Source organism: Paramormyrops kingsleyae, chromosome 1, assembly GCF_048594095.1.
Source record: "Paramormyrops kingsleyae isolate MSU_618 chromosome 1, PKINGS_0.4, whole genome shotgun sequence".
In the NCBI taxonomy this organism is placed as follows: domain Eukaryota; kingdom Metazoa; phylum Chordata; class Actinopteri; order Osteoglossiformes; family Mormyridae; genus Paramormyrops; species Paramormyrops kingsleyae.
Window position 1 is genome coordinate 68,367,349 of NC_132797.1, and position 10,174 is coordinate 68,377,522.

Genomic DNA, 10,174 nt, shown 5'->3' on the forward strand with positions numbered 1-10,174 from the left:
TTCAACACAGCAACTCATTAAAAGTAACAGCACCGGCTTTTCTTAAGTTAATTTCACAACTACATGTACTCTTACCGACTTCCCAGAATCCTGCCCTCTTTTACACCCACTGCTTCTGTTTTACTTTTTCCCATCATCAAGTGTCAAAGTAGACAAGCTACCTTCCTTATTTCTGTTCTCAGTTTTTGTTAGCAGCCAGAAGCCATGATTTAGTTCCATACCTACAGTAGATGGAACAAATGCCATCTAGGTATGAGTCTGTTGTTGGTGTAATTTATCATAGAATTAAGATAAGATAAGATAAGAACTTTATTTATCACTAGGGAAATTCTTTTGATTTAAACATGCTCAGTGCAACAAGAGGAATAAAGATGAGACAGTAAAGAGCTTAAAAAGAACAGTAGTAATAGTGCAAAAACAGAATAACAAAATAAATCTAACAAAGTAACAAATAACTAATACAGATATAATAAAATAACAGATAATTAGTGCAAGTGGATATGAAAAGTGACTTAGTGATTGTGACATGAATAAAATGAGATAGCAGCTTCTGGTGAGGGGATGAAACAAACATTCAATACCATACAGGTGAGTAAATAAAAAAACAGATGAGTAATATTGTACAATCCAAATGAGAACCTAATGACATAAATGCTGAGAAAGATCACCTACAGAAAGGGGAAGAGTTATACAGTCTTGTTGCCACAGGTGGAAAGGATTTCCTGTGGCGTTCGGTTCTGCATTTGCAGGCAGTGAGTCTTCTGCTGTATGTGCTCTGGTGACCCGTCATGGAGGCGGGCATGGGGTGAGAGGGGTTCTCCATGATACTGAGAAGCTTTTTCAGCATTCTCCTCTCAGAAACCTCCGCCAGCTTCTCCAGTCTGACACGCAGGACAGAACCAGCATTTTTAATCAGCTTGTTCAGCCTGTTGGCATTTGCCATCTTCACCGCTCTGCCCCAACACACAGCTGCAAAAAACACCACGCTCTCTACTACAGGGTGACAGAACATAGTCAGCATTTTACTACAGACATTGAAAGACCTGAGTCTCCTCAGTAAGTAAAGCCGGCTCTGCCCCATCTTGTAAACAGTGTCAGTGTTCTTGGACCAGTCCAGTTTACTGTCAATGTGAACCCCCAGGTACCTGTAGTCCTCAATCGCCTCCACATCCGTTCCTCTGATGGTTACAGGGGTGGGGGAAGGAGCCTGCCTGCTAAAGTCCACAACCAGTTCCTTTGTCTTTGTGACGTTAAGCTGTAAAAATTCAGCCCACAACACTCAACAAAGCTGTCCACCGCACCCCTGTATTCATCCTGCTGTCCATCCCTGACACAGGGATCTGTCATCAGAGAATTTCTGCAGGTGACATGACTGAGATCTGTACTTGAAATCAGACGTGTGGTATACCTGTTACGTGCTTCATAACCATTAGTAAAACAATTTGGTCATTATAATCAGAAGAACTCAAAATCACCTGTCATATTTTACTCTTTTCTATATATGAATTATGGAATATCCTAATAAATATTGATATTGTGAAAATCTGTGAAAATACCATGATGTTCTTTTTTTTGGGGGCCTATCGCCCAGCTCTATGACATCACACAGTGACTCTGAACACCAGGCGTCTGGGCTCATAAATCCACTTCGCATTGTCTGCACCCATTAACAGCTTGTGCACACGTGTCATGGCAGTATTTTACATTTCGGTTTCTGTTTTTACACTCTTGATTCCTCTTTCTGTGCTTTTCCATGTTTCGTGTACGCTCAGCACCCCTGTTTAGCGCTGTTGCAGTTTTGAAATTAAAATCAACAGACAGCTGAGACAAGTCTCACTGGATTCTTGAAAAGTGGGACCGGTGTGTTCTTAAGGGTAATGGAGAATCCTGACCTGGGTTTATTTTTTAGAACTAGTAAGTAGGAATTGCCCAGAAAAAAAACACAGACACGTAGCAAAAAACTGTTGAGGATGGGAAAAGCATGTGTGTGGGGGGGGGGGGGGGAACAAAATCCACACTTTGAACACCAGGGGACATATCTGCCTATCCCCTACAGTTTCTACACCCATGGAAATAATCGTAAATTAATTTTGTAGTCCATGGTGGAGACCATGTCAGAGACTATGTTTGTGTTTTTCAGGGCCTAGAATCCCACACCTTGGAGACATCAATCAAGAAGCCCAAAGAATCTCTATCAGGTATGGACGATATGGAGGGAGCTTCAGGAGACAGCTTCCCGGCTCTGTCCCAGCTGCACGTAGAAGGGAGCGGCAGGAACCAGCAGAACCGGCCACCTTCCCTCGACCAGCATCAGTCCAAATCCCAGTCTCTTTCGATGCGACACCCTTCCTTGCCTGACTCACCGCTCACCACCGGAGGAACTGTGGGGCTCTATAGGCCAGTGTCAGATCCTGGGCTTCCCGGGAAGCAGGCCTGAGAATTATCATTATGCCTCCATTGCAACAAAAATCCTTTGATGTTTGACTCAGGGTCTAGAAGGAAACTGTATTGTCATATGCAAGGAATACTGCAGCCCCCTAACCTGCCTCATTCATATATACAATTCTAGACACTTAATTCAACAAATAGTCATTAAAGGGAACACATTCTTTATATATCATGTACACTGCCAGCAGCACAAGGCACCTTACCGTACTCGTCCCAAAAAAAAATGCATGTTTAAAAACATTTTCCTTTTAGATGACGCTTACTCAGACAAACCTAAATGCACAGCATGAACCTTTTAAACTATAAACTGCAGCATCAGAATAAGTGTTCATTAAATTTGACTGCAAAATGTAAACATACCATTAAAAATGCTTTAAGGTTCCACGTAAAATACATCCATACACAGGCTCAGCATATTGTTCAGTAACCAAGTCACACTGTAGTCCACACAATCCACATACACAATAGTTGTTTCAGTATAAGCAACTGTTCATTCTTTTCAAACACCACAAAATTTATACAAAATCTGGGATTGCTTTAAGGGGAAAATGCATACGAATAATATGTCCTGATCTAACAGCAATAATATCAACTTCAGCATGTGATTTTGGATCAATATTTCAAAATTAAGTGTTTTTCCATCTGTCCATTTTCTCAGACATTTGTTTCAATTGTTTTTCCACCTATCAAGTTTAATATATTTATCTACACAATTGAAACAACATACCTACCCTAAATTCGTAATTTAGGGTTAAATATTTAGGGTATATTTTTTACCCTTTTGATAGAGTACATGCACAGAGTTTTAATATGGATTTCTGTTTCATTTTAAATGCTGAACTTTTAATTTGATATACAAACTGGATGGTGCATCACTTGGGATTATTGTGACATAATTAACTCATAATTGCTGAACTGATATAAGTATAAAATCCAATAATAATTGAAAGAACTGTTATTAAAGCTTCCATCCTCAACAATAGCAGTAATAATATTATAGAGAAAATTTTACAAAATCATTATAGAGCATTTGCAATGGCTGTTGGGGTCTGGGTTTAAAGTGAAATGTTTAGTTATTTAAAGTATAAACAATTTTTTAAAAATCATCAGGCACAATACATTTACAAAGGCAAGAAAATAGCTGTCATTCAAACATAATTAGTGCCATTTAATTTCTCCCCCAAAATTAATAGTATCACACTCTGATTCTCATCAACGGGCTTGTGGTCTGAAACATATGGTCCAGTGGACATTCCAAAAAAATGCAAGAAAAAGTCTGTTTCCAAAGTTACTGGTTATTAATGTTGAAAATGGACGTTTGGGTCTCAGTACTGGAAGTCATATATATTGTTGTACATTATATTGGGATGAGAAATGTTTTTTTTTTGTAACCAACGTGTAACTGGAACATGGACTTGATAAGTGAGGTGTTGGGATATCGTGGTGGTTCCGTAACGTTCTCCTCGTGCCTCCAGTGGTTGGGGGCTTGGATGGTGCCCTGCTCTGCGTGCGTAGCTTCCTGCAGCCATCTCGAGGTGAGGTTACCTGTACTGGCTTCACTAAATTTTCCAATCTGTGTGATTGTTGGGTGCATTCCCTGCAATGAACTGGTATCACATCCAGGGTGTTACCCCTGTCTTGTGCCTTAAGCTGCCTGGGATAGACTCCAGACTCCTCTATGACCCGAAGCGGGAAAAGGAGCTTGAAGATGGATGGATGGATGAATGGACGGACAGATTTGGTAACAGACACTAATTCAATTAAGGCAGCATATGGAGAATGAGTTTAAACCAGTATTACAGTCAGACTTTGATTGCTTTTCCCCACTTTTCATTACAACTTTTTACAAAGAGCAACACTGTCTAATGTATTGAATTCCCCTCCTCACTTAGACATCCCCATTATACTTTTTCTTGTTACTTCTTGGTCAGAATTTGTTTGTCCGTCGCAGTATATAAAAAGCTGTAAATTTAACTTGCGTAGTAATTAAAACAAAAAAAGTGTACATTCAGTACCTGTACTATTTATACTGAAAACCAAGCTACGTTAAATTATTTTCACAGCCTTCTCAGAGCAAATAATACATGATTGATAAAACTTAAAAAAGCCAAGAAATCCTCAATGTAACTTTCTTACATGCCTCTTAACGATTGTCCAGAGGGGAAGATGTCAATTCTTATTCTCCTGTTTCATTGTTATTTTTATGCATTTAAAGTTTGCCACTATATTTTATACAATGCAAAATGCTTTATGGCAGATATGAATGTTCCTCTTACAAATATTAATATACATACAGTGTACATAAAGCTGGTTTATGATTTAGGATATATAGAAGTTGTACAAATTAAAGCAATAAAAGCTTGGCAAATACAAAAGGACTTTTAATATTTTGTATAATCAAAAGAAACATACAGGGACAGAGCAAAGCACACATCTGACAGAAGATCCTATATTAATCTCTAAAAATTGTCCAATTTCAATGAAACAATGCACTGTTGGCAATTAATCTTAATACTATTTAGCTTAAGAGACATCAGTGAAATGTCAGACATCAGTCGATGCAACGGATGAAATATTTCCTTATAATGCATATGAACTACTTCAACATGTATGTGTGCGTGTGGGGCACGGAAATCTTCCGTCAAAATGAGACGTGTCAATTTATGGCTTAAATTTTGAAGCAAATAATTATTAGCACTAACTGATTATGCTACAAAAATGCCACAGCAGCCTGTGTTGGCAGAAGACACACATTTCATGACAGTATTATGTCATGATGGCCATAATTCATCAAAAATTGACTTGCCATACGTGCGCGACACACAGAATTCAAACATACAGTTTTCGTGAAGACTTTTCCTTTAAATGAGTGCACACAGCCAAGTGTTGTACTTTTATGCACCTACAATATTTCCTGGGTAAACACGACCACTGGACTAACTTTGGCACTTGCATTTACCTGCTTACATCTTACACAAATCTCATACTACTATCCATGGATGTAGAGCAAACCTACGCTGATTTTTATACTCAGGTTACAGGATACTAAAGACACGTTTGGCTTTTGTTAAAGAGAATGTAGGAATTTCATCACTAAAATTTCAGCAAACCTTGCAGGGCATCACATTCAGGAAACACTAGCAGTTCAGTCAGTAAGTAACCTTTGGCTTTAAAATCTTCTTTATTGAGTATTCTTCTTTTAAGTGTCATACCTTTAGGTAATACCCATTGTATCACCACTGCCTTAATGGGAAGATACTAATCTGGGATTAAAGGGAGATCAAATGGTCTTGGGCAGAAATATTCAAAGTTATGGACACAGACACCTGTGTGCTATTTTAACACCAAAGGTTACTACACACTGTTCAATATGCTATTTACATTTTCAATTACATTTTCATTGCAATTAACCGATTTTAGTACGGTGAAGCTAAACCTAAGATTACACTTTCAAATGCAATGTTATTATAATGCAAGGTGGTGACACAGCCGCTTATTACAATTAATGTGCTTATTAATACATCAATATTTAAAAATTCTGAAATCTGGATCTGCAATGTGGGAAAAAATCTCTCTTGTTTCTGCAACCAAGGAGTAGCTAAAATATCCTGAAATGCCCTTTCGTCAATTCTTGCTTCCACACAAATTCCTCCACAGGTGATTCAGATGGTCATTGTGCACTGGAGAAACTTTAACCAACAAAAAGGAGAGGGGACAAATGCAGATTTACGCAAGTCAGAATGAATTGTGCAACACGTTGTTAAAATGGAGGGGATCTCTGCTACTTACATCATCGTACTGGAAGCTCACAGCACCTTGCTGCATGGCATCTCTCCTCCTAAACGCATCTGAAAGGATGGTATTAGAACTCAGTCCCGCGCTCAGCCAATTAGCCAATGGGAGAGGAGAGCACCGTACCTGTGAGAGACCGCAGCTTAACGCAGCAGGCCACATAATCGTCGAAAGCAATCCTGCCACCCTTACTATAGCGCTTAATGATGCCACTCAGCGTATTAGGGCTTATCCTGTAACCTGGAACCACAAAGGTGAGAGCATTGCACGTTATCAGGCAGCGTAAAAGGCAGCATCAATAAACAATGAGCTGGACAGCACTTTCATCACCTACCCATGGAGGAGACGGCCTGAGCCATCTCATGAGGCTCCACGGTGCCACTTCTATCCTGATCGAACATCATGAAATTTTGCTTCCAGCCATTAAGAGCTGCGAAGAGCTCTTTAAACTCATTGAAACCCATCTTCCCAGTCATATCCACCTGGAGGATGCAAGTTAAGTACGTCCACAGACAAGGAATCCTTCACAAGTTGTTCAATTTTTTTATTTATTTATTTATTTATTTTTAAATCATTCCCAAGTTGGCCTACCCTCATTCAGGGCCCACATTTTTGCAAGAGAAAGCAGGAATAGGCAATCTTAGCATTGCTCAACTTAGCACGTTGCAATTGCAGTATGCAGCTAAAACTTATGTGGGTAGAACTGTCAAGCGTGGAGTAACAAGGCATATCGGTAACACAAAAAATTAGAGATGCAACCAACATGGTTAGGGTACCTGGAGAGAAAGAGAATTACACAGGTTACTTCCCACCCATTTCTGGAAGCGTTCACTTCAAGTTCCTCAAGAATAAAACTCTTCCATTGTGAAGGATACATCCAGCATAGAAATCATGATTCTGCAGGTCTCCAAACTAAATGCTATTGGTCAAGGGGGAAAAATTTGTATGCTTAGATGTTTAATTTAATTAAATACCATTAATAGGGCTGGGTGATATGGCTGAAAAACCATCTCTGTATTTTTCGGCAGAATACCAATGCATAATATATATCTTAGGTATACATCTTGGGCTAAATGTTCAGTTGTAGGTCAAAACCATGTCTTATATAAAATAGTGTGGCCAAAACAAAAGGCAAACAGTGTTTCTTTCCCCATGTGCAAATATAAAACTGAATTATTCTGCACAGACATCTTCAAATCTCAAAAAAAAGACAAAAATAAATTATACCTGCATCTGTGTCATGAGTCAAATAGAGCAGCTACGACAAGCAAGTACTGTAAAACAAACTATGTCCACCCAAAGACTCTCAGTTTATGGTGTTGCTCTGAAAGCAGAAGGTTTTTCTAAAACTTATTTCCCAAATGCCTCTAAACACAGAAGCCTGACAACCACTGAATACTTAACTTGAAAGATCAGCTTCCATCAGCTTCCCTTTGAGATGCTACCTAAATGTTTTGATCTGTGATTCTTGGGTTTCTGCGCAACGTCAAGACTGAAGCTCTCACGCCATTTACAACCAGGAAGGAATAATATCTGTCGCTATTAAAAATATTAATAGAATGCACAATAAAAATACATCAAACACTATTGTGTCATCCTACATCTCATTATGAAAATATATTGATATACTTTAAAAATTCGATATACCACCCAGCCCTAACCATCATTAATATTTAATCATGCAAAGACACTACTTGTAGAGCGTAACTTACGAGTGTAAGTCCCACTGACTCCGGTCTGTGTCAAGCACCTCTGAAGTTCCTCAGAATCAATTTCGCCATCCTGTAACGCAACACCGCAGTAACTTAATGTTTAAAGAAAAGGCCAAAGGCAAGAACATAAAAATTTACTAATTACAAAAAAAAAAACATGCCTAACAACGTCATGACTATTTTGCGTCATTTGTTCGTATTCTATAGTGCTTGTTCTAATTTTGTTTTATGTCTGTTTATTACTGTTATATGTGCTATTAGCTTTTTATTTGTTTCTTTTTTTTTGGATTCTGTACAGCACTTTGGCCCAGAATGGGTTTGTAAAGAGCTCTACAAATAAAGTTGGTATGGTATGGTAAACATCTGCTCGGCTCTGTTAACCCACTAGATTGACTAAGACGTTTGAAGCTTTGCTCTAATTTCTGACAGCACTGTTTTCCCGTTATTTCACTGGCTGACGAAGAGGCTCCTTGGAATCCATCCTAGGTGTCTCACAGATGCCTTTCCTGAGAAAGGAGATCTTATGTTACATCTCCCCATGGTTCTTCCCAACAGCCACCCAAGACCAAACCTTCACCCGGATACACCTCATTTAACATCACCCCCTAGTTTGCCTCATCTACTTCTCAAGAAGAATGCCTTCAAAAACAAAACTACATTTGATTTTAGACAGTTTTGCCCAACATTTGCTAAAGACGGCTGGTACAGAGAAGCTATCGGAATTATAACAACAAAACAGTATTTCACGGAAATAACCGATACTTCAACAGATTACAGGTAGCAATACTTGTAAAGACAATGGGACATGTACTCACCTGCCCCGCTATTGCTCTGAAATAACTCAACATTGGGTCATTGACGGGGGGAGGGGCAAAATTTCCAGGATAGGCACCATAGCTAGGGAATCCAGCAGGACCCGCCCCCCCCATAGGGCCTCCCATGGGGCCTCCAGGCATAGACATTCCTTGGACTGGGACACCTGGTGGTGGACCCCCATACTGAAAAGGAACAAATGCAGCCATGTTGTTACGAGTGTGAACTCCAACCAAAGCCATGATTTATTATACATGATGCAGGAAAAACAAGTGGCCATTAACTAATCACACTCTTAGGTCCTGTTCTATAACAGCCACAACAGCTCCTCGGTAAAAGGACCCCCAGCCTCAGTAACAATTTTATTTCATACTGTCCCAAGTTGAGGGAACACGCCTACTGTGATTTCACAACATTAACCAAGAAATTACAAATTTCATTATACATGCTTCCTTACAGAGAATATATCCATTATATCCTTAATCGGTAATACACCTGCATCAGATTGGAAACAATAAAAACGTTTCCCTTTATGAAATACGCGGTGGAATTAAATCTGAGGGCGTACTTCTGAGCCTTTAATCAACGCCGTTAGTAACGCTGTCATTTAACTACCGGGTAGCTAAAAAAAAAATATATATATATATATAGCTATATATTCAGCAGAGGCATAAACATATCTTTAAAAGAAGCTTAAATTAGTAACTCTATTTTTCATAACCCAGAGGAAGCATTGCCAACAGTAAGTAAACAACCCTGTATAACCCCAGGAATGATTTTAAGATCGTAAAAGCTCACCAAATGCCATACACGGACTGTTCTATTCACAGAAGCAACGCTTCCTGTAACACGTACAGCCGCAATGTGCTTAATGCAAATATACATTTTCTCAAAGACAGAGTAAAATACGTATTGATTTACGTAGCGCACGCATTCGATCTAAGAGCTGCATCCAGCATTTTGCCAGTCATCCATACAGAAGTCGGCGATCGCAGTTATTACATGTAAATATAGTAAATCGGTTGTACAAAATATAAACCGGTTACTGAATTTCCCAGCTACAGAACGTTATATGGTGTTTTTGTTTTCACTTCGAAATCTGCTCGCGTCCCCTGGAAAGTGCACTTACTCCGCCGTATCCTGGGTATGCCATCTTAAGCTCCGGCTGTCGCAGCTAAAGAAGATCGGATCAAATGGAAGACGAGATTTTTTTTCCCAAATGCTCCAGTTGTAGCTATATGGAGACAGGCGCTATCTGAGCATGTAACTTCCTACACTTCCTTGTACCCAGTGTGTAGCACCAGTGTGTAGCGCGCGTACGTGATTACTTAAAGCGGAAGTCAGTGACTGATTGTCGGCTCATCCAATAGAAACACGCTTTTATGCCTAAACTGGATTTGGGATCGAAT

General features: G+C 39.3%; 2 protein-coding genes across 2 annotated transcripts in view; one reads left to right on the forward strand and one right to left on the reverse strand.

Moving 5' to 3' along the window:
• LOC111849550 (voltage-gated inwardly rectifying potassium channel KCNH7) overlaps positions 1-4,733 on the forward strand; it is a 73,168-nt gene extending 68,435 nt beyond the window's left edge. Inside the window, exon 17 of the mRNA XM_023822557.2 lies at positions 2,141-4,733. Coding sequence (XP_023678325.2) covers positions 2,141-2,437 — 297 coding nt within the window. The 3' untranslated portion in view covers positions 2,438-4,733. The remainder of the gene's footprint in view (positions 1-2,140) is intronic.
• A 75-nt stretch (positions 4,734-4,808) lies between these two features.
• gca (grancalcin) lies at positions 4,809-10,090 on the reverse strand. Its single transcript, XM_023822798.2, has 8 exons — positions 9,895-10,090; positions 8,768-8,950; positions 7,953-8,022; positions 7,116-7,159; positions 6,575-6,722; positions 6,367-6,480; positions 6,238-6,296; positions 4,809-6,137 (listed from the first exon to the last, which is right to left on the reverse strand). The coding sequence occupies exons 1-8, from the start codon at positions 9,916-9,918 to the stop codon at positions 6,111-6,113; spliced, it is 669 nt and encodes a 222-aa protein (XP_023678566.1). The 5' UTR covers positions 9,919-10,090; the 3' UTR covers positions 4,809-6,110.
• Between the last annotated feature and the right edge of the window lie 84 nt (positions 10,091-10,174).